A 22,558-nucleotide genomic window follows, 5' to 3' on the forward strand; every position below is an offset into this window, starting at 1 on the left:
ACATTGCTGTTGAAATGGTCAAGAAAACTCTATTCAACTATGTGGCCATCTAAATATTTATTTGATTAAATATTGAAGTAATAAAATAATTAACAAACAAAATAATAATAATAAATGAAAGGATAAGTATTATGATGATTGATAGTCCTGCACCAAGGAAACTGTTATTATAGCAGCTGTAAACCTGTATAGACTTCACAAGAACAGTTGTTTTGTCTCTTGAGGAAACCTCTGAAGTGATGCTTATTTCTGGCTTTGCTGTTGCAGTATCTGCCTTCTATGCTGAGTGTATAAGCAAGAAAATTCAGTTCAATGCACATATTTGGACCAAATCCAAGTTCCTTGGCATGTCCATTGGTGTACACAATATTGGCCAAGGTAGGCAAAGAGACAGACACTTTATGACTATGTTTGGGTATAACAGTGCTAATGCATCTTTTCCTGATCTTTTCTTGTCTGCTGCAGGCTGTGTGTCTTGTCTAGAACATGATGAACACTACATTTTGACTTTCCCAAATGGCTATGGCAGGTGAGGATTCAACCATTTGGTTCTCCATCCTCACATCACATGAAGAGATTTTCTGTGTTTTGTGCCTCAGTGGGATGCTGTCTTTCATTATCCCGCATGTGCCCCTGCAGATCGATCCTGACCGTTCCATGGGTGGAATTAGGTGGAGAGTGCAATATTTCCTGCTCCAAATCTGGCTACAGTGCCAACATAGTGTTCCACACCAAACCCTTTTATGGGGGAAAGAAGCACAGAATAACTGCAGACATATTGTGAGTGCATTTTGCAGTAAACAGTAAAATATATTAATCTTGGTGATCCTGGTATGAAAGTGTTTACCAGTATGTCTGGGTTTATGATGTCTCTATCCCTGTATGCCCTGACATATTCACTCTCTTGCAGTGGCCCCAATGATAAGAAATCATTCTGCTCCATTGAAGGGGAATGGAATGGAGTGATGTATGCAAAATGGGCTTCTGGGGTAAGTCAGATGAGAAAGAGCATGACTGATTTAACCTTTTGATTGTAATATTTACAAAAAATACTTTTGTGTAAGCACACTTTATTATGTGTATATATTATATTTGCTTTTTGTGTCTTAGGAAAACACTGTGTTTATTGACACAAGAAAAATTGGCATTATTAAAAAGAAAGTGCGAAAGTTGGAGGATCAGTTAGAATATGAATCAAGGTGGTGAGTATCTTCTCTCATTTACATTGGTGACTTTTGCCCAGGATGTCCCAATAGACTCCATACCTATATTAACACAACACTTTTAGGAAATTAACACTTTTTAGTACATTGTAACTTTAATTACAAAACACCCTGTAGAACTCTTTGCCATCCCCAATTTGTTTATTTACCAATTCCCGATGACTAATTTGTAGTTTGCTCAGGGGGAAGTACTAGGTGCCCCCCTAACATGAGGTTACAAATGCCCACACATGACTGGTGTCACTCTGACTGATGGCACAGAAAGTATCCCTCCCACACAAAGAGCACAGTTTTTGCTGTCGGTGGCATCGTCAGGCACTTTTCTGTTGCAACTCAGAAATGCTCAATCATTTTGAATAGTTAACTTGCTACATGCTTTTCAGACCTTTTGGATACCAAAATCTGTTGAGATACCCATACCTTTATAAGCACATACTTATCTGGATAATTCATAAACTGTTATGATTATAAATGATTGTGTTTATTGCAACAACATAGCTTTTTATTCCTCAGAAAATACATTATATAAAGAGTACATTATTTATAATTGTATGTTTTTGAGTTATCGGCGGGTTTGAGTAAATTATTCAGTTTAAGTGACTAGTTAAACATTTTAATGATTATAAGAACTCATTAGTATAATCTCTTTTAATCAAAGACTTGGCTATAATTAAAGAGAGCTACACCATTTTACTAAATACAGATAGACCCCAAAGTACGACTAGATAGGGACCGAAAAACCGGTTGTATTCGAGAAGAGTGACTAATAAATGAAAAACATTTTTAAAAAATTTTACATAGTACAAATAAAGAAAAATTAAGTGTAATTATACCTTAGTCATTCTAAACTGAGAGGGATTTTAATATTTTGGACAATTCTTTAGGACAGTTCTGTTGTTGTTTACATTATATAAGATAAGAATATGTAGGCTAATATGGCTGCTTCTTTAATGATTATTTGTAATGCCAGCTATTTTTCCTTTGGCTTGTCAGTCTGTGGAAGGATGTGACGTTGAACCTAAAGCTGAAAGACATTGATGCTGCCACAGAGGCCAAGCACAGTCTGGAAGAGAAACAGAGGGCTGAGGCCAGAGAGAGGAAGGAGAAGGAGGTTCAGTGGGAGACAAGAGTGAGTTGGTTTCCGGTCTTTGAATGTGTTTTTTGCTGTCAATTGATGTTTTTAAAGAAGGCAATTTACTCTTTTTAAAAAAAACTTTCCATTTTTCCCTGATGTTGGATTGTTTTTCTTTCTTGCAGCTGTTCCATGAGGATGGTGAGTGCTGGGTTTACGACGAACCTCTTCTGAAGAGAATGGCCTCACTACGACACTAGTGCAGCCTCTCTGCAACAACGGAGTCTGAGAAAAGAACTCTTTTACAATTCACCTTTTATGTGAAGCCTTGGAATGACTGATGAATGAACATTTACACAGCTTTGCATTTTGGAAATGAATGATAAGAACTAGACTCTATACAAGTAAATATCAAATAAAAACAAAAAAGTACTCCTTCCTCGCCAACTGCACCACTTCCACGCTCCACTGCTCCTTCTAATGGAAAAAAATCCCACACCACAGAAATACACTGAGGTAGTTAATGGCTCCTTAAGCCAAACGAACGCTTTTGTTTCGACAGGGTGGGTCATTCCCACAGGCATGAGTCTCCCACTGCGGAGAAGAAGGGGTTTTAATCGAACAAACTAAAAACAGCGTTCTGTATCTCAGGGAATCAGGTGACTGAGGAATGAAGGCTGTATCTCCTGATGTTTAAAAGCCTTGGGTGGAACTGCAACATGGAAGAACTTGGCTCGCCTACAGCTAGCTACAGATATTTATATATACATCTATAGAACTTACAATTATATATTATATAATGTCCTTTTTTGAATTTTTGTTCATCTGCAATAGTAATGGTTTAAAAGTATGAATTTGAAAATGTCAGCATAACAACCATTCCATTTACTTCCCCTCTCTCTCTCTCTCTCTCTCTCTCTCTCTCTCTCTCTCTCTCTCTCTCTCTCTGAGTCATTAACTAGAGAAAAAAACTCATGCTCTTGTCCTTTTAAAAGGTTATCGCATTATGTGTAGCTGCAAATGAGGACCAGTTAAGAAAGGAAAAATTACAAATGAGCAGGTTACATCTGAAGAATTGCTATCTCCACTTGATACATGATCATGCTGAAAGTCCATTCCAATTCAACTACTCTTTGTTTTAAATGAGTAAGTTAGTTGTTTTTTTTTTTTTTAGCGCTGTCCAATGGATGTATGAATGCATAATTATGCAACATATGCAGGGTATGCCATGTAATAAGCCAATGGTAATCTTTAAATGCCTGAAATAAACATCTTTCATTTCTATCCCTCTCTCCCCTCCTCTAGATTCGCATTTTTATTCTCTCTTTAATTATAACAGATGTTACCAAAAACCTAAACATATCTATTACCTAAAAAAATCTTAATTGTAATATTCTGAAAATGGTTTTAATTCGGTTTATGGTCTTCAGATGGACTCTACAGGAATAATGTAAGTCTAAAAGTTAAGCAATGCTGTAGTACAGCCATTAGGATCAACATTATGACTGAGAGTGTTGAACTTTGCACCTGTGGTGATTTCATGGGTAGGATGGTGTTGAGAAGGATTCTTCATTTTCAGCAAACATAGTGAATTAAGGTGGACAGAAGATTATTAAAAAAAACATTTTCTTATGTTTGTAAAATTGATATCGAGGCCTTGCCATATACATACATTTATTTCACTGTCATGCAGTGTTGCTTTGCAAAAGCAGTCTATAAATTGTTTTCCTCTCATTTTGACATAACCACTGATTGTACCGAATTTTCATGTTTATTGATGCAAAAATATTAAATCTCAATGAGACCAACCTGAGTGTTTTTTTTATTTTTTATTAATTACCGAGAACAGCAACTTGATGTGTTATTTTGTTTAAACAATGAAATACTAATGATGTTACTTTGAATGAGCCGTTTGTATGAACCGGCTCACATTTCTAAAGATTCGGAATATATATATATATATATAAACATACTGAATTTGTGTCCGATTGCATGTAACTTGTGGAGTTATAGGGTAAATCTTTAAAAGACTTTTGCTTTAAACTAATACAAACACGATAATGTCGATTTAGGAATATGAAGGGCATTTAAAAAGGCAAATATGTAATACCTTGAAGATTAGATTTCAAACTGCTAGCACAAACAACTAGTCTGAAGATTTTAAAATCATTTGGCCAGAGATATATAAATATGTTCAGTAACATACTGTACATCAATGTATAATAGTGTACCTTCAGGGTCAGCAAGGCCTTATCTTCATCATCATCTTCTTTCGGCTGCTCCCATTAGGGGTCTATTACAGTGTGCAGTGTGTAGGAGAAATGAGTACAGGTGTGTACCTTGTAATTAAACAAAATGTAAACAATAAGGTTTACAAAACAGCAATAGCAGCAATCAAAAAGATGTGCAAAAACAGCATGTAAACAGTTTGTATAATAAAGTGATATACTTTGGGTGCTGCTGGGACATGGATGTGTGAAGTGAGTACGAGTGTGTGTTAAGTCCGGGTTGTAGAGATCAGAAGGATCATGGAAGATCCATCGATGATTGGTCGCTCTGTGTTCTTCTGAAGTCAACAACCATCTCATTCGTTTTGTCAACGTTCAGAGACAGGTTGTTGGCTCTAAACCAGGCTGTTAACTGGTGCCCCTTCTCTATGTATGCTGACTCATCGTTTTTGTTGATGAGACCCACCACGGTCATGTCATCGGTGATGATGTGATTCGAGCTGTGCATTGCTACACAATCGTAAGACAGCAGAGTGAACAGCAGTGGACTAAGCACACAGCCCTGAAGGGCCCAAGTGCTCAGTGTGGTGGTGCTGGAGATGCTGTTTTCCAGTCTAAATTAAGCTTATTTATGCACTTACTCAAACACCCAGACAGTAAAGCATTACAGTAGTCTAATCTAGATGTAACAAAAGCATGAACTTGTTTTTCTGCATGAAGGTGAAAGAAGGCGATCCTGGTAATATTATTCACGTGAGCCTCAAAGAAAAGACTAGGGTCGAAAATCACACCCAGGTTTTTGACTGCTGTACACACTGAGATAGAAACACCATTCAGAGATGCTATGTAATTGGAACGTTTACTTCTAGCTGCACGTGGTCCTAGTAAAAGTACTACAATGGACATGAATACCATATTTATGTATAATTTTACCCAGAGGCAGCATATATAAAGAGAAAAGCAGTGGGCCTAAGACAAATCCTTTGCGGAACACCAAACTTTACCTCAGAGATTGTGGAGAACCATTTATATCAACAAACTGAAAGCGATCAGTCAAATAAGACCTAAACCAGGAGAGAGCTGTTCCCTTTATTCCAACAACATTCTCAAGTCTAGTAAGCAGTATAGTATGATTAATGGTGTCAAAAGCTGCACTAAGGTCGAGCAAAACAAGTAAAGAGACAAGACCCTGATCAGAGGCCAATAACGGGTCATTTACCACCTTAACCTATGCCGTCTCTCTGTGCTATGATGAGGCCTAAATCCTGACTGATACATTTAAAAAATGTTATTCCTAAGTAGATGTGAGCATAACTGCTGTGCTACAACCTTTTCTAAAATCTTGGAGATAAATGGGAAGTTTCATATTGGCCTGTAGTTGGACAGCTGACATGGGTCAAGGTCAGTTTTCTTAATTAGAGGGTTAATAACTGCAAGTTTAAAGGATTAAGGTACATAACCAGTGCTAATGGAAGAGTTTATCAATTTTTAAACAGGTTCAATTACCTCTGGAATTATCTGTTTGAAGAAACTTGTAGACAAGGGAACAAGAATGCAGGTTGATGATTTTGATGAGGAAATAAATGAAATTAAGTCATTCTTTTGAATAGGAGTCAAACTTTGTAATTGATTACACTGCTGTCTACAAAGTTATTTATAAAATAGTTTGGATTTATATTAATCGTCTGGATTTCTTGCCTGATGTTTTCACCTTTAATATTAAAAAAGCTCATGAAATCATTACTACGTATTGATGGTGTGCATGTTAGTGCAGTGCTTTTATTTCCTGTCAATTTTGCTACCGTGCTGAATAAAAATCTAGGATTATGCTTGTTATTTTCTATGAGGGTAGAGAATTATGCTGATCTAGCAGCGCTAAGATATTTACTATAATTTAGGAGGCTCTCCTTCCATGCTATTTGAAATAGCGTAAATTTTGTTTGACGCCATTTACATTCTAATTTCCGAGTGGTTTGTTTTAAGGTGCGCGTATGATAATTATACCACTGTACTATTTTTTTCTCCCTGATTATTTTGGTCTTAAGGGGAGCTACTTCATCTAGAGTGTAAGAGAACATTGATTCTTGGTATTCAGTGGCCCAGTCAAGCTCTGCGGGGTCAGACGGAAATCTAATTAATATCGTCATTTCCAGAAGATTATTGATAAAACTCGCTGCTGTAGCTGACGTGAATGTACACTTAACGTGGTGAGGTACTAATGCAATGACTGAGGCAGATTATAAAAAAATGAGGTAATGGTCTGACACAACTGCTGCCCATAAGGAGTCTTCCTGATTATTAAAATTAATATTAAAGTCACCAACAATTAAAGCTTTGTTTAAAGAAGTAGCTAACTTTGTGATGAAATCTGTAAATTCTATGAGAAAATCAGGGTAGGGCCCTGGGGGTCTATGAATAATAATTAATGGAATTGACTGACTAGACTTAATTTTGGTCACTAAATATTTTATGTTGGTGTAAAGAATTTCAAATGTTTTACATTAGTGTTTAGTCTTTTGTGTGACGCTTAGATTATTATTATTATAAATAGCTTCCTCCTCTGCATCTGTTTCTGTTAAACACATTATTTTGAACTCCTAGTTGGTAATAATTTAGTTTATAGTAAGCGCTTTTGATGTGAGAGATCTAATATTTAACAATCATATATTTAGATCAGAGGTGCTGGCTGTGCATTCAGTCCTATTTAATTTAATGTTAATCAGATTACTTAAATAGACTTACTGAGAATTCCTACATTTTGGTTTTGCTCGGGGGACAGACACAGTCTCAATTTGGTGGATCCTGAGTGACGACTCTGTGCAGCTAGCTGATGGTCGGTTTAGCTTGTCTGTCTGCTCCCTGGCCTTGGCTCTGGACAGTCACTTGTTAACTAGTGTTCTGAGACTATGACCTATACTACAAGAAATGAAAGCAGTACCTTCCCGAGTGGGATGGATACCGTCCCACCCTAACAGGCCAGCCTTGCCCTTAAAATTGCTCCAATTATTTATGAAGTTCACATGGTTTTTGGAGCACCACTCGGACATCCAGCAGTTCAGCTGTAGGCTACATCGCCACATCACATTGGGGTGGGGCCAGAGCATGTTACTGCATCGGACATTGCCTTCGCTAATTTACACACCTCTATTATATTATTCTTAGTATCCCCTGACTGTCGAAGGCATATATCATTAGCACCTGTGTGAAAAATCTTAAAGAACCAGTGCTTTTCTAAAAACCTGAGCTGACCTGCTATGTCCAGCGCACTGGCTCCCGGTATACATATGACCTGTGCTGCTGGTGCCCTTAAATGGTCTAGCTAATTTCATGTGCCTCAGAATAGAGTCTCCTATAAACAGAGCTCTTTCAGGTTTCTCAGCGGGTGCTTCACTGAGAAGAGCAAACCTGTTGGACACGTGAAGTGGAGAGGAATGGTGCTCCCGTGGGCGAGCCTTAGTGTTATCTTTGGCTTTGCGAGTGTGCCGCCGAGTCGTCACCCACTCGCCCCGCTGCGAGGGCTTTAATGCCGGAGTCAGGGGAATCCTAAATTCACCTAAGGCATCCAGACTCACTCTTGCACTCACTACTTTTCTCTAGACTCTGGATACGCTCATCTAATGCTAAACTCTTCTCCGTCAAAGAGCAAACTAACTTACACTGCCACATTTATTATCACCCATTCAAACTTCCAGCTTCACGTTCATAACACTATCAGAAACTTTCTTCACCTCATTACACTCTCACTGTACCCTTCATTTCATTACACTATTTCTCTTTCTATCCACAACATGAAAAACGGTATTATGAAGTGGAATATTTGGAATAGGTAAACCACTAAAGGCCTACGTGTGAAATGCACGGCCCGCTACCATACGACAAAGTTTAAGAGTCAACTCTTATTTGTGTGTCGTATCAATCCAGTCAATGACTTTCTGCTACTACAGGTTACAGTGAAATGGTGAGACATTGTCATCTAGTGTATGGTGTGTGTACTGCAAGCTACTGCGCCATCTTTAAACTACCCACAAGGCTTTGCGTGAGTCGTATAAATGCTCGCGTGCCCCTTTCTCCTTCCTCTTTCCATCATTGTGTGCAGTAGAGAGTAAGTCTGTTTTGTTTATTAGCTCTTTTTTTTTTTCTTTTGTGTGTTGTGTAATTTATTTTTGTAAGGAACTTATACTTTTTAGTTAGCTTTATAGATTTTGTCTGATTTTTTTTCTTAGAAATGTTTTTTTTAACGTTCTTAAATACAGTCAGCCTTTAGCTACACGTGTAACTTAGTTATGTACTTCTGTGTAGATTATTTAATTTCTTACTATTATTGTTGACTCGAGTGTATACTTATTTTAAAAACGCAATAGGTATTCAATACCTGTACGAACCTTCGCGCTGAATTCGTTAGCTAGCTAGTCACTGCTTTAGCTTAGCTTGGGTGGCTCTCCTCTCACGCCCTTTTTCAGTTTCTCTCTGTATTATATTCCTCGTGTATATATGATGAAAATTATGTTGGTAGGGACATCTGAGAAAATCTGATGAATGCCAACATTTCTGACATTGTGTATAGAAGTTTCTAATGGATTTTCATATGTAGTTTGCTTCCTGAGTCCCACGTGGTCATGCAGTACAGATTAACTTTTTTTTTTTTTTTTGTCCTCTTCTGTTGTGCAGGAGGAACTGGATCCAGCAGGCATTCCTCATCCAGATATGGGTAAGCCAACTTATAAAAGCATTGCATTTTAGTTTCTATACACAAATCTATCCTGCCTGTGATGAAGAAAATGTATAAGAGTAGTGGACAGAAGTGGTTTCTGAAAGATCCTTATCTGAGGCTAAACTGTGCATTGCATGCATTACTTATGTTCCAATCATTAATTAATAATGGCTTTGCTTTTTTGCAGCCTTTAAAAAGAAAAGACTGCTCTTCATGAAGGTATGCCTTTTTAAAGATTGTTCCCTCTTTTTGCCTGTGATGAAGAAAAATGTATAAGAGTAGTGGACAGAAGTGGTTTCTGAGAACTTAAATCTGAGGCACTGAAATAATTTACTAATTTATTCTATTAACATGAACATGAAAACTGAATCTGGTTCTTTTTCTTATAGTGCTGGGAAATTTGTATGTGCTACTTGTGCACAGGTATGTTTGGCTCCTAAATAAATTTATATTGTACTTGTGTGCTCTATGATGACTTCATTTGCTACTCTTGAGTCAAAACTGATGAAGTTGCAACCACCAAATTTTTAATCTGAGGCACATTTTTGTTCCTCCTGGAGTTGACCTGATTTTTCTTGAAGTGATTTAGATTTTTTTTTTTTTTCCCCCCTCCTGCTAGAATGACTTGGCTTTCTGCTGGGATGTTGGCTCGGTAAAATGAACATGGTGAGCATTTAATTTATTGCTGTAAACCTGTGTACCATTTACTGTCTATGATGAATGTTAAAACAATGGGAATCTCTCTGAATAAGAGTGAAAGAGATATTTTGTACTGAGACAGTAGTGCATAATTTTCATTTAATTGGTTTTGTTATGCATGTCCTGATGAGTCTCTCTCTTGTAGGGTTCCTATGGCAAGTTTGTGATGTGGCCAAGTGAAGCACACACAGGAGTAAGGATTAGTTTTTTCACACGGAAATGCGATTTTAGTGCAAGTGATGACTGCATAGTTCAGCAGAATCTCCATGTAGAACCATGCGCAATGTCTTTCGCTCCTAGCTGATGCATTACTTATTGACCTGTACAACTCTGTGGTGGAATTATGCTGTTTTAAATGTTTGTTTATTTTTTGCAGTGATCGTTGCTGGAGGACCTGTGCTAGGGTGAGTTTAGATTAATTTTTTAGCTATACTTGACATGATACAAGTGATGACTGCATAGTTCAGCAGAATCTCCATGTAGAACCATGCGCAATGTCTTTCGCTCCTAGCTGATGTATCGAGTAAAGACTGATTCATGTGTTCACTACTTTTACTAGCTTTTAAAATGGTTTCTGTTTATTTTTAGCATCTTCATGGTAGATGGAGGAGACCTTGTCTATGGTTGGCTTGACTACAGGTATGTGGTTATTTGGTTTTGTGGTCACTTTCCTCAAACCCAGAAAGGATGATCTTGAATCAGGTCTCTTATCTTGTTGAGGACACGTTGGTTTAATGACTGATCTGGATTTAGGGGTCTTGGTTTTTCATAGCTATCTTATCTTTGTTTTAATCCTGTGTTCTCTTTTACAGGTGGCTGTTTTGAATGGTGAGTTCTTATCAAAGTTCTGTTTGTTTTTAGCTCAAATGATCAGTGGGATGATTTTTTTTGATCCATTGACTTTCCCATGGAGAGTGGATATTAGCTCTGTCTGATGGTCATTTGAGTAGACTTCAGACCTCATGGGGAATGTTTTCTGTTCTAACAGGAGTATACTCATTGACAGGTGAAGTTGTCTGCATCCTGTATCAAGACGCACGAGGCTCAACAGGTTTGTATGATAATGCAATAATGAACCCACACCTTGGGTTCGGTGATGTTTTACAAATGTCTGACCTGAACACAAATGTGGACAGCCTTTTGCTGATGAACCCATGTTTTTAATCTATTTCACACTGTTGTGATTTACCTTGTTGATCATAACTTTCTATTACCCTCAGATTGACATGCAGTTTGATGGCTGAGGTAAGTAATGTTTGTGCTTGTTGATTAGTGTTCTGCAGCCTGTGATGAAGAGATTCTGCCAAATGATTCTGCTGATTATACCCCTTTCCGTTCCATTTATTCTGAGGTTGCCTTCTGGTTATGTCCTATTTGTGCTGGTCAGGTAAACCTTCCTGATGTTTGATTCCTTTTTTTTTTTTTTGCAGCTCTAGCTGTACTGTGATCTGAACAAGACCTGGACATTCTGGCGTTTTCCACTTCGTTAAATAGATGTTTAATTTGATTGTATTTGAATCATTATCCGGTGTTCAAAATTGGTGCCACATTGTTGTTCTGGTTTTTAAAGGCCAGTAAGTTAAACTGCTGTAAAAATAGAGTTGAAATTATTCAACCTCAGTTCTAATCATGACTAATTGTTTAATTTAGGCTTGTAAAGTGCCAATTTAGTGATCACATATGGGGCAGGGGAAACAATTTCATTTTAATATAAAATTGTCTTTGAATGTGGAATAGGTTTTTTTTTTTTTTTTTTTTTTTGGGCAAGTTAGTAGTGGTCCATGATGTTAGTGGTTACCTTTGTGCCTTTTTACTGTTTACTACCAACTGGGTTGTGTTAAGTATTCAACATTTTGAGCAAACATGGTGAATTAAGGTGGACAGAATGGATGGGTTCTTTTTAATGTTTGTAAAAGTGATAGAGGCCTTGCCCTTTACATACAATTTTTCACTGTCATACAGTGTTGCTTTTGCAAAAGCAATCTATAAATTGACAACCACTTTGTTCTGGATATTCATGTTTATTGCTGCAACGGTATTAAATCTCAATGAGACCAAACTGTAGTTTTTTTTTTTTCTAAAAATAAATTAGCCTGAGATCTGTCTAAAGATCAAAAACATACATACTGAATTTGTCCCACTGCATGTAGCTTGTTATAATGTGGAGTTATAGGATAAATCTTTGAAAGAATTTATCATGTTTGTGTTAATTTAAATTTAATGTCAATTCAGGGAATATAAAATGTGTTTAAGGCATCTGTAATACATAATCAATGATAATTAAACATTGTGCTAGCAGTTTGAAATCTAAACAGCTAGTCTGAAGATTTTAAAATCACTGAGCCAGACATATATATTTAACATACAGAGTATAATAATGTATCTTCAGGGTCAGCAAGGCCTTCTCTGCTGGCCTAAACACTCAAAACCACTGACTTGTGGTTAAATATGTTTCTGTTGAATATGTATTAAATGTTTCCCCATAGTATGTTTTCTTCATTCCATAGCTTTTCTCTTAGGTGTCTTGCTTTCAGAGGCAGTGCAACAAAGTGAATTTTAGGTTTGCATTTCTGTTCAGATTTCAGTCGTCACATCAAGTGTTGCATTGGTCAAAATATATCTGCAGTAAGCCCTTCAGGATGAACTCTGCAGGCGCTTCTCTCGTACAATCCATGTTGCTTTAACCAATCAGATTTTGAGTTGCTGATTCCGTGCCATCTAGCAGGCATCCAATAACGTCCACTAGCATTTTCACAACCTTTGATGGGCTTCATCTCAGCACGCAAACAGCATCTATAGCAAACTGCACAAGCTTAGATATGTGTGTGAATACTACACAAATGATTTATAAAACATTTAATAGCTGTTTTTCATTCTACAATGGGTGACAAAGGAGAAGAAGAAATTGATTTGGTCACAGATATACTTACAAGATGGACTTTTCAAGAAAAGCTGGACATGGTGAAGAAAGGTTGGCCAAAACAATTAAGCTTTTTGATAAACCATTTATTTTCTGTAAAAATTTGGACAAAAACAGACAATTTCAAATCTACATGAAAACCATACTGCACTGAAAAAATGCACAGAAAACCCAGGATCATTTTATGAGGTTATTGATGCCTTTGCTAGACATGTATGCAGGGGATGCAGCTGCAGTAAATGAAGAATTGTTGAATTGTGTTCATTGGGTTTCTTTCTTTAGTAATAGCATTTATTCTTACTACATGAGAGAGCTGTCTGTGAGGCAGCGCTCTGTTATTCCTCGTTGCTGTATAATATTGATGGTTTCTATAGACGTGGCATCATAAAGAGGGAATTATGAACAGTGTTGGGCAACGTTACTTTTAAAAGTAATGCGTTACAATATTGAGTTACTCCCCAAAAAAGTAACTAATTATGTTACTCAGTTACTTTTTATAGAAAGTAATGTTATATTACTTTTGCGTTACTTTTGCGTTACTTTTGCATAACTTGTATCTTTTTCACGCCTAACAGGTGTAATATAGATAATTGCCATTAAGAAATGTCTTTTGTCCTAATAAAACTTGTCTCAAACATTTAAAATGCTTAATAACTTTTACGAGGACAATAAGATAATCGACTAAATTTTGAACACTTTCCAGTCGCACTTCTGTACACTGCTTTGCAAGCTGCCTTCGCCGTCAGAAATGTAACTATCGTTCGTGTATATAAGGTTATGGGTGTGGGCTGCACACCGGTGATGTGGAGGGAGAACATACCTTTCGCTGTCATCTCGTAAAACATCGTGCAATTCCGTAAATATGACCTCGGCCTCGTCTACATCATTCTCTGCTTCATCATCAGTTTGAAACATTCTGAACACTTTTACAGAGTTCGCACTATTATCAGTGACCGTGGCAGTTTATCTTCCCACAAAGAGCAAAGGAGCTGTGAATTTGCTCTCTCTCTCCGTTGGGATGGCATCGTACATGTGTCTCCCACAAAAAACTTTTATTCTGAGCAGTCAATAGATCTGCAGTGGTGGAAAGTCGGCAAAAGTTTTCTATATTTCTGTCTCCATTTCCATATATGCAACATTGCATAATGTTGCATATATTCAACATTACACACACATCTGTAGTGCTGTGCTTTGCATGCAGATTTTTTTTTTTTTTTTAAGTGGTATTTTTTGCAGTTGACAAGAGCTTTTCACCAACACATAATCTACACTTAACCATTATTCCTTTCTCTTTTTCCTCGACTATTTCAAAAATAATAAGTATACTTCCATCACAGTAATGTAATTCTCTGGTTTGCCATCTCCTCTTCTGACCAGCTTCTGTTCCCGTTGCTCACACGTATGCGCGATTCTACGTGACTACGTTCATTTTAATTCAATATTTATTTTTTTATGCAAAATAATTTAACTGAAAAGTAACTCGCATTACTTTTTTAAAAAAGTAACTCAGATATTATTGTGTAAATGTATAAAGTAACGTGCTACTTTACTCGTTACTCCAGAAAAGTAATATTATTATGTAACGCACGTTACTTGTAACGCGTTACCCCTAACATTGATTATGAAGTGGAATAATTCAGGCAGTTCACCACTGAAGGGCCTAAGAGTCGACTCATTTGTGAGTCGTATCAATCGAGTCAATGAATTTCTGTTACTACAGGTTACAGTGAAGTGGTGAGACATTGTCATCTAGTGTATGTAGCGTGTACTGCGAGCTACTGCGCCATCTTTAAACGACCCACAAGGCTTTGCGTGAGTCGTTTAAATGCCCTCGTCCCATTTGCTCCCGCCTTATTCCGTGATTGTGTGCAGTGGAGAGTAAGTCTGTTTTGTTTATTTGCGTTGTATAATTTATTTTTTGTAAGGAGATTGTAGTCTTTATTTAGCGTCAAATTCGTTTTTGCCTTTACAAGTGTACCTAAGTTTTGCATCTTCTCCCGTCGTGGTGTAGATTTAATTTTTGTTGCTATTATTGTTGAATTTGAGTGTATACTTAATTTTAATAACTTTTTGAAATGGTTAGCTAGCTAGCTACTGCTTTAACTTACCTCTCACGCCTTTTTTTTCTCTCTGTTACATTCCTCGTGTATATATGATGAAAATAATGTTGGTAGGGACATCTGAGAAAATCTGATGAATGCCAACATTTCTGACATTGTGTATAAAAGTTTCTAATGGATTTTCATATGTAGTTTGCTTCCTGAGTCCCACGTCGTGGTCATGCAGTACAGATTAACTTTTTTTTGTCTGTTGAACAGGAGTGCAGGAGGAACTGGATCCAGCAGGCATTCCTCATCCAGATATGGGTAAGTCAACTTATAAATAAAAGCATTTTAGTTTCTATACACAAATCTATCCTGCATGTAATGAAGAAAAATGTATGAGTAGTGGACAGAAGTGGTTTCTGAGAACTTAAATCTGAGGCACTGAAATCATTTACTAATTTATTCTATTAACATGAACATGAAAACTGAATCTGGTCCTTTTTCTTATAGTGCTGGGAAATTTGTATGCGCTACTTGTGCACAGGTATGTTTGGCTCTAAAAATAAATTTATATTGTACTTGTGTTCTCTATGATGACTTAATTTGCTACTCAAGACTGAAGCTGTAACCACCAAATGTGTAACCTGAGGCACATTTTGTTCCTCCTGGAGAAAATTTTCCCCTCCTGCTAGAATGACTTGGCTTTCTGCTGGGATGTTGGTTTGATAAAATGAACAAGGATGAGCTTTTAATTTATTTATTTATTGCTGTAAACCTGTGTATCATTTACTGTCTATGATGAATGTTAAAACAATGGGAATCTCTCTGAATAAGAGTGAAAGAGATATTTTGTACTGAGACAGTAGTGCATAATTTTCATTAATTGGTTTTGGTATGCATGTCCTGATGAGTCTCTCTCTTGTAAGGTTCCTATGGCAAGTTTGTGATGTGGCCAAGTGAAGCACACACAGCGGTAACGATTACAATATTTTCACACAGAAATGCGATTTTAGTGCAAGTGATGACTGAATAGTTCAGCAGAATCTCCATGTAGAACCATGTGCAATGTCTTTCGCTCCTAGCTGATGTATCGAGTAAAGACTGATTCATGTGATCACTACTTCTACTAGCTATTAAAATGGTTTCTTCTGTTTATTTTTAGCATCTTCATGGTAGATGGAGGAGACCTTGTCTATGGTTGGCATGACTACGGGTATGTGGTTATTTGGTTTTGTGGTCACTTTCCTCAAACCCAGAAAGGATGATCTTGAATCAGGTCTCTTATCTTGTTGAGGACACGTTGGTTTAATGACTGATCTGGATTTAGGTGTCGGTTTTCCATAGCTATCTTATCTTTGTTTTAATCCTGTGTTCTCTTTTACAGGTGGCTGTTTTGAATGGTGAGTTCTTATCAAAGTTCTGTTTGTTTTTAGCTCAAATGATCAGTGGGATGATTTTTGGATCCATTGACTTTCCCATGGAGAGTGGATATTAGCTCTGTCTGATGGTCATTTGAGTAGACTTCAGACCTCATGGGGAATATTTTCTGTTCTAACAGGAGTATACTCATTGACGGGTGAAGATGTCTGCATCCTGTATCAAGACGCACGAGGCTCAACAGGTTTGTATGATAATGCAATAATGAACCCACACCTTGGGTTCGGTGATGTTTTACAAATGTCTGACCTGAACACAAATGTGGACAGCCTTTTGCTGATGAACCCATGTTTTTAATCTATTTCATGCTGTTGTGATTTACCTTGTTGATCATAACTCTCTATTACCCTCAGATTGACATGCAGTTTGATGGCTGAGGTAAGTAATGTTTGTGCTTGTTGATTAGTGTTCTGCAGCCTGTGATGAAGAGATTCTGCCAAATGATTCTGCTGATTATACCCCTTTCCGTTCCATTTATTCTGAGGTTGCCTTCTGGTTATGTCCTATTTGTGCTGGTCAGGTAAACCTTCCTGATGTTTGATTCCTTGTGTTTTTTTGCAGCTCTAGCTGAACTGTGATCTGAACAAGACCTGGACGTTTTGGTGTTTTCAACTCCCATTTAAATGGATGTTTAATTTGATTGTATTTGAACACTTATCCGGTGTTCAGAATTGGTGTTCTGGTTTTTAAAGTCCAGTAAGTTAAACTGCTGTAAAAATTTTAGCATTGTGTTTTTTAACACTTTTTTTTGCTTAAATCTATTAACCTATTAACCTTGACAGGTTTTTTTTTGCCAATTATGTGACATCACAGATATGGAGGGTGCACACAAATGGACTTAATTTTAATATAAAAAGTGATTTGTGTATTGAATTATTGACCATTTATCACAGTCTTGGATATGTCAAAGATTAGTGTGCGCACATGTGAGGGAGAGAGGGTGACCTTTGCTCACTGACCCCTGATATGTCTGACAAAATCTGAATTTGCACCTCAGCTCTTAGAACTACAGAGTCTACATAGCGTAAACAAAGTAAGTGGATTTACACCCTTGCATGTCATCCTGCTGGTAATTTGACAATGGAAAGGGAAAGCAACATGAGGAGAAACTTTACTTCTGAAGAGGTTTTGGAGGAAGATATGCAGCCTGACTCCAGCGTGCTGCAGGAGTCCTTTTCAGATAGCGCTGACTCGAGAGACTCAGATCCAGATTTTGTAGCAGCCTCCTCGTCCTCAACTTCAACGACTGAAAGTGAGGGGGATTCTAAGGATTCTGGATCTGGTTGGATCGGGAAAAATGGCCAGGTGTGGTTTCCAAATAATGAAGAGACACTTCGTTTTGTAAAGCATGCTCGAGGTGTGACTTCAGGGCCAACGCGCTATGCAATTGCAAGGGTCCAGGGTGTGGACTCTGCATTTGACCTTTTTTTTACGGTAGAGATGATTGATTTAATAGTGAACATGACCAACCTCAATGGACAGCGCACCAACAAAACATGGACCGATGTGGACTCCACGGATGTCAAAGCCTACATGGGCCTAGTCATTTTAGCTGGGGTCTACAAATCCAGAGGGGAGTCCACAGGCTCCCTGTGGGGTGAACGAAGTGGCCGGGCGGTTTTTAAAGCCACTATGTCACTCAAAAGGTTTAATGAGATAAGCAGAGCGCTTAGTTTTAATGACAAGCTGAAGAAAGCAGCCCGCCAAAGAGACGACAAGCTTGCCCCAATCAGAACCTTGTGGGAGATGTGGGCTCCTCGACTTCAAATGCTATATAATCCTGGCAGAGATGTGACCGTGGATGAACAGCTTGTGGCCTTTAAAGGACGATGCCGATTTCGGCAATATATGCCAAAAAAACCAGCCAAATATGGTCTTAAGTTATGGATAATTTGTGATGCCGTCACATCCTATGCTTGGCGGTGTTCACCTTATCTGGGAAAGACCGAGAATGCTCCAGAGGTGGGACAGGGCATGCGAGTTGTCAAGGAGATGACAGAGGGACTCCAGGGTGTCACTGTCACTTGTGACAACTTCTTCACTTCTTATCCACTTGCACAGGAGCTTCTGAAAAAGAAAATAGCCTTAGTCGGTACAATCCGAAAAATAAACCTGAGCTGCCACCCAACCTGCTGGAGGTTAGAGGAAAACCTTTCCCTCCTCCGTCTTCGCTTACCAACAACACGACGGCTGTTAATTACATTCAAAAACGGGGGAGGAATGTGATTCTTTTGAGTACAAGGCACCGTGAGGCAGTAGTGACTGAGGGACCTAAATGCAAACCTGAAATCGTCAATTACTACAACCGCTGCAAGGGAGGTGTCGACAATCTAGACAAGGTATGTGCCACTTCCTATTTCAGATCATTTTTACTGAATTCCTCTCCTTGTTAGAGAGAGATTTAGGATACAGTTTGTTTGCATGATTATTCTCATTGTCATGTGTAGCTTTAGAATGAAGCTTTTAGTTTTAGAAAAGTATAGATTAAGTCTGTACTTATTATTGTCTTTGTAGGTTGTCGGGACCTACAGCTGTAGACGAAAAACCAATCGGTGGCCACAAACATTTTTTTACAACATGGTGGACCTGTCTGCATATAATGCATATGTAATTTTTACAGCCATTGATCCCTCCTGGAACCGCCAAAAGCTCTACAGGAGAAGGCTTTTTTTAGAGGGGCTGGGCCACTTGATGGTGTCTGCAGCAATTGTAAAGAGAAAGCACCTCCCCCGTACACCAATTGCTGCTGCAATGGTGAGAGAGCTACAGTCTTCTGTAGCTGCTGCCCCTCAGACACCAGCAGGCACCAGCAACGTGGCAATTCAGAGGGGAACATGTAAGTGCTGCAAAAATCGAACAGTCTGCACTTGCATGGCGTGTGGTCAATTTATTTGTAAAAATCACTACGTGATTTGCTGCAAGGAATGCTGGCCTAACTAGACACACACACACAAACAGAAAATACATGTTTAATTGTAAATTAGTTCATCTCCACCCATCTATTTACACTCTTTTTAGTTTGATGGTTGTTGCATTTTGTTGTTGTTGTAATAAATTGTTTGTTTGAAAAAAATAATCAGCCTCGGTTCTAATCATAACTACTAATTTATTTTTTTTAATCCAGGATTTTAAATTAATTGCCAATTTAGTGATCACATATGGGGCAGGGGAAACCGAAAAGGATTTCATTTTAATTTAAAAATTGGTCTTTAAAAAAAACATTTTTAGTCTACATTTTCAGTCTTGGATGTGTCAAAGATTAGTAATAAAACTGACTCTTATGCATTGTTTTTTTGTAACTTTAGCTTGAATTATATTTTGTTAATGGTGGCTTTCACCTAAAAACCTAATGTCACCTAGACCACCTGGTAAGGATCTTCTCCGAGGCAACCCTTGTCATTAGGACAGAATTTCCCCAAACTTGAGGTCTGTGCTACTGATATGGGGCTGAGATCATATTTTCAATCACACTGAGACCTATAAAATGATACCAAACATGTGAAGGTAAAATTTATACGTTCCTAAAATGTAATTATTACATTATGCAAGTAAAGTAGCTTGAATTCCAAGACCTGCTAAGTCACCTTTCCATGACCTGGCCATCTCCCCAGGATGGAAAGAGGGGGCTCAAGGATGGTTGACTGGGCAGCTAAACAGATGGCTTTCTCTCCTCAAATCAAAGAGATTCTCTCCTCAGATTAAAAGGTTTGTTTTGTTGAATGGTAGTTCTCTGGGTCTGAGATCATGAACAGATCTGACCATCCTTACAGTTTTAGTCCCCTCCGCAGTCTTCGCTTTTACTAGCAACACGTCGACTGTTTAAATTACATTCCCAAATGGGGGAGGATTGCGTTTCTTTTGAGTCAAAGAATACTCTCTCTCGCACACGCAAACACAAACTGTTAATAATCCATAGGAAATCCAGAAACTAAGCTTTCTAGTCACAGCTCTCTCTTATAGAAAAACAGCCAATAACAACAAATGATGGGTAGGGTCATGTTGAGAAGGATTCAACATTTTGAGCAAACATGGTAAATTAAGGTGGACAGACAATGGATGAGTTATTTTTAATGTTTGTAAAATTGATATCGAGGCCTTGCCATATACATACATTTATTTCACTGTGATACAGTGTTGCTTTGCAAAAGCAATCTATAAATTGACAACCACTGTTTGTTCTGGATTTTCATGTTTATTGCTGCAACGGTATTTAATCTCAATGAGACCAGCTGTGGCAGCAGTAAAAGGAGACTTGTTGAATTGTGTTCATTGGGTTTCTTGCTTTAGAAATAGCATTCATTCTTGCTGCATGAGAGAGCTGTCTGTGAGGCAGCGCTCTGTTATTCTGCGTTGGTGTATAATATTGATGGTTTTTATAGACGTGGCATCATAATGAGGGTATTATGAAGTGGAATAATTCAGGCAGTTCACCACGGAAGGCCTAAGAGTCGACTCTTATTTGTGAGTCGTATCAAGCGAGTCAATGAATTTCTGTTACTACAGGTTACAGTGAAATGGTGAGACATTGTCATCTAGTGTATGTAGCGTGTACTGCGAGCTACTGCGCCATCTTTAAACTACCCACAAGGCTTTGCGTGAGTCGTTTAAATGCCCTCGTCCCATTTGCTCCCGCCTTATTCCGTGATTGTGTGCAGTGGAGAGTAAGACTGTTTTGTTTATTTGCTCGTTTTTCGTTGTATAATTTATTTTTTAAGGAGATTGTAGTCTTTATTTAGCGTCATAGTTTTTGTCTGAATTTTCTTAGAAATTTTAATATTTTGAACGTTATTATATACAGTCAGCCTTTAACTACACGTGTATCTAAGTTTTGTATCTTCTCCCGTCGTGGTGTAGATTATTACATTTTTGTTACTATTATTGTTGACTCTTGAGTGTACTTATATTTATACGTTTTTTAATTCGTTAGCTAGCTAGTCACTGCTTTAGCTTAGCTTGGGTGGCTCTCCTCTCACGCCTTTTTTTCAGTTTCTCTCTGTATTATATTCCTCGTGTATATATGATGAAAATTATGTTGGTAGGGACATCTGAGAAAATCTGATGAATGCCAACATTTTTGACATTGTGTATAAAAGATTCTAATGGATTTTCATGTGTAGTTTGCTTCCTGAGTCCCACGTGGTCATGCAGTACAGATTAACTTTTTTTTTGTCCTCTTCTGTTGTACAGGAGGAACTGGATCCAGCAGGCATTCCTCATCCAGATATGGGTAAGTCAACTTTTATAAATAAAAGCATTGCATTTTAGTTTCTATACACAAATCTATCCTGCCTGTGATGAAGAAAAATGTATAAGAGTAGTGGACAGAAGTGGTTTCTGAAAGATCCTTATCTGAGGCTAAACTGTGCATTGCATGCATTACTTATGTTCCAATCATTAATTAATAATAGTTTGCTTTTTTGCAGCCTTTAAAAAGAAAAGACTGCTCTTCATGAAGGTATGCCTTTTTTAAGATTGTTCCCTCTTTTTGCCTGTGATGAAGAAAAATGTATAAGAGTAGTGGACAGAAGTGGTTTCTGAGAACTTAAATCTGAGGCACTGAAATAATTTACTAATTTATTCTATTAACATGAACATGAAAACTGAATCTGGTTCTTTTTCTTATAGTGCTGGGAAATTTGTATGCGCTACTTGTGCACCGGTATGTTTGGCTCCTAAATAAATTTATATTGTACTTGTGTGCTCTATGATGACTTCATTTGCTACTCTTGAGTCAAAACTGATGAAGTTGCAACCACCAAATGTTTAATCTGAGGCACATTTTTGTTCCTCCTGGAGTTGACCTGATTTTTCTTGAAGTGATTTTAATTTTTCCCCCCTCCTGCTAGAATGACTTGGCTTTCTGCTGGGATGTTGGCTCGGTAAAATGAACATGGTGAGCATTTAATTAATTTATTGCTGTAAACCTGTGTACCATTTACTGTCTATGATGAATGTTAAAACAATGGGAATCTCTCTGAATAAGAGTGAAAGAGATATTTTGTACTGAGACAGTAGTGCATAATTTTCATTCATTGGTTTTGGTATGCATGTCCTGATGAGTCTCTCTCTTGTAGGGTTCCTATGGCAAGTTTGTGATGTGGCCAAGTGAAGCACGCACGGGTAACGATTACAATATTTTCACACGGAAATATGATTTTAGTGCAAGTGATGACTGCATAGTTCAGCAGAATCTCCATGTAGAACCATGCGCAATGTCTTTCGC

The 22,558-nt window shown here is 37.8% G+C and overlaps 1 protein-coding gene, 1 long non-coding RNA gene, 18 other non-coding genes and 1 pseudogene across 24 annotated transcripts in view; all 21 read left to right on the forward strand.

The window, feature by feature from the left end:
• The window catches only part of osbpl9 (oxysterol binding protein-like 9), a 30,240-nt gene extending 26,661 nt beyond the window's left edge, over positions 1-3,579 (forward strand). For all 5 annotated transcript variants that reach the window (XM_046870571.1, XM_046870572.1, XM_046870575.1 and 2 more), the window contains 7 exons: positions 268-378; positions 466-529; positions 640-780; positions 911-989; positions 1,111-1,202; positions 2,217-2,352; positions 2,481-3,579. In XM_046870571.1, coding sequence (XP_046726527.1) covers positions 268-378; positions 466-529; positions 640-780; positions 911-989; positions 1,111-1,202; positions 2,217-2,352; positions 2,481-2,555 — 698 coding nt within the window. In that variant the 3' untranslated portion in view covers positions 2,556-3,579. The remainder of the gene's footprint in view (positions 1-267; positions 379-465; positions 530-639; positions 781-910; positions 990-1,110; positions 1,203-2,216; positions 2,353-2,480) is intronic.
• Positions 3,580-8,556: 4,977 nt separating this feature from the next.
• Positions 8,557-11,992, forward strand: LOC124400502. Its single transcript, XR_006928395.1, has 12 exons — positions 8,557-8,625; positions 9,192-9,231; positions 9,422-9,453; positions 9,624-9,657; positions 9,854-9,900; positions 10,079-10,126; positions 10,310-10,337; positions 10,522-10,572; positions 10,746-10,761; positions 10,922-10,984; positions 11,154-11,178; positions 11,364-11,992. It is a non-coding gene; the product is annotated as an uncharacterized LOC124400502 (long non-coding RNA).
• LOC124400543 lies at positions 9,004-9,084 on the forward strand. The gene has a single exon (XR_006928403.1). It is a non-coding gene; the product is annotated as a small nucleolar RNA SNORD74 (small nucleolar RNA).
• Positions 9,285-9,354, forward strand: LOC124400562. Its single transcript, XR_006928421.1, has one exon. It is a non-coding gene; the product is annotated as a small nucleolar RNA SNORD75 (small nucleolar RNA).
• LOC124400560 lies at positions 9,485-9,554 on the forward strand. Its single transcript, XR_006928419.1, has one exon. It is a non-coding gene; the product is annotated as a small nucleolar RNA SNORD75 (small nucleolar RNA).
• LOC124400567 lies at positions 9,940-10,017 on the forward strand. The gene has a single exon (XR_006928426.1). It is a non-coding gene; the product is annotated as a small nucleolar RNA SNORD79 (small nucleolar RNA).
• Positions 10,161-10,245, forward strand: LOC124400548. Its single transcript, XR_006928408.1, has one exon. It is a non-coding gene; the product is annotated as a small nucleolar RNA snR60/Z15/Z230/Z193/J17 (small nucleolar RNA).
• LOC124400549 lies at positions 10,372-10,456 on the forward strand. Its single transcript, XR_006928409.1, has one exon. It is a non-coding gene; the product is annotated as a small nucleolar RNA snR60/Z15/Z230/Z193/J17 (small nucleolar RNA).
• On the forward strand, positions 11,022-11,084 carry LOC124400555. Its single transcript, XR_006928415.1, has one exon. It is a non-coding gene; the product is annotated as a small nucleolar RNA SNORD78 (small nucleolar RNA).
• On the forward strand, positions 11,215-11,287 carry LOC124400539. The gene has a single exon (XR_006928400.1). It is a non-coding gene; the product is annotated as a small nucleolar RNA SNORD47 (small nucleolar RNA).
• Positions 11,993-14,379: 2,387 nt separating the features above from the next.
• On the forward strand, positions 14,380-19,921 carry LOC124399662 (annotated as a pseudogene).
• Positions 14,995-15,075, forward strand: LOC124400545. Its single transcript, XR_006928405.1, has one exon. It is a non-coding gene; the product is annotated as a small nucleolar RNA SNORD74 (small nucleolar RNA).
• Positions 15,686-15,763, forward strand: LOC124400568. The gene has a single exon (XR_006928427.1). It is a non-coding gene; the product is annotated as a small nucleolar RNA SNORD79 (small nucleolar RNA).
• On the forward strand, positions 15,908-15,992 carry LOC124400553. The gene has a single exon (XR_006928413.1). It is a non-coding gene; the product is annotated as a small nucleolar RNA snR60/Z15/Z230/Z193/J17 (small nucleolar RNA).
• Positions 16,557-16,619, forward strand: LOC124400556. Its single transcript, XR_006928416.1, has one exon. It is a non-coding gene; the product is annotated as a small nucleolar RNA SNORD78 (small nucleolar RNA).
• Positions 16,750-16,822, forward strand: LOC124400540. Its single transcript, XR_006928401.1, has one exon. It is a non-coding gene; the product is annotated as a small nucleolar RNA SNORD47 (small nucleolar RNA).
• A 1,420-nt stretch (positions 19,922-21,341) lies between the features above and the next one.
• On the forward strand, positions 21,342-21,422 carry LOC124400546. Its single transcript, XR_006928406.1, has one exon. It is a non-coding gene; the product is annotated as a small nucleolar RNA SNORD74 (small nucleolar RNA).
• Positions 21,423-21,621: 199 nt separating this feature from the next.
• On the forward strand, positions 21,622-21,692 carry LOC124400563. Its single transcript, XR_006928422.1, has one exon. It is a non-coding gene; the product is annotated as a small nucleolar RNA SNORD75 (small nucleolar RNA).
• A 129-nt stretch (positions 21,693-21,821) lies between these two features.
• On the forward strand, positions 21,822-21,891 carry LOC124400561. Its single transcript, XR_006928420.1, has one exon. It is a non-coding gene; the product is annotated as a small nucleolar RNA SNORD75 (small nucleolar RNA).
• A 380-nt stretch (positions 21,892-22,271) lies between these two features.
• Positions 22,272-22,349, forward strand: LOC124400536. Its single transcript, XR_006928397.1, has one exon. It is a non-coding gene; the product is annotated as a small nucleolar RNA SNORD79 (small nucleolar RNA).
• A 142-nt stretch (positions 22,350-22,491) lies between these two features.
• LOC124400550 overlaps positions 22,492-22,558 on the forward strand; it is an 85-nt gene continuing 18 nt past the window's right edge. The window contains exon 1 of the small nucleolar RNA XR_006928410.1: positions 22,492-22,558. This exon is cut by the window's right edge and continues 18 nt beyond it. This is a non-coding gene — a small nucleolar RNA (small nucleolar RNA snR60/Z15/Z230/Z193/J17).

This window comes from Silurus meridionalis, chromosome 17, assembly GCF_014805685.1.
Source record: "Silurus meridionalis isolate SWU-2019-XX chromosome 17, ASM1480568v1, whole genome shotgun sequence".
NCBI lineage: Eukaryota > Metazoa > Chordata > Actinopteri > Siluriformes > Siluridae > Silurus > Silurus meridionalis.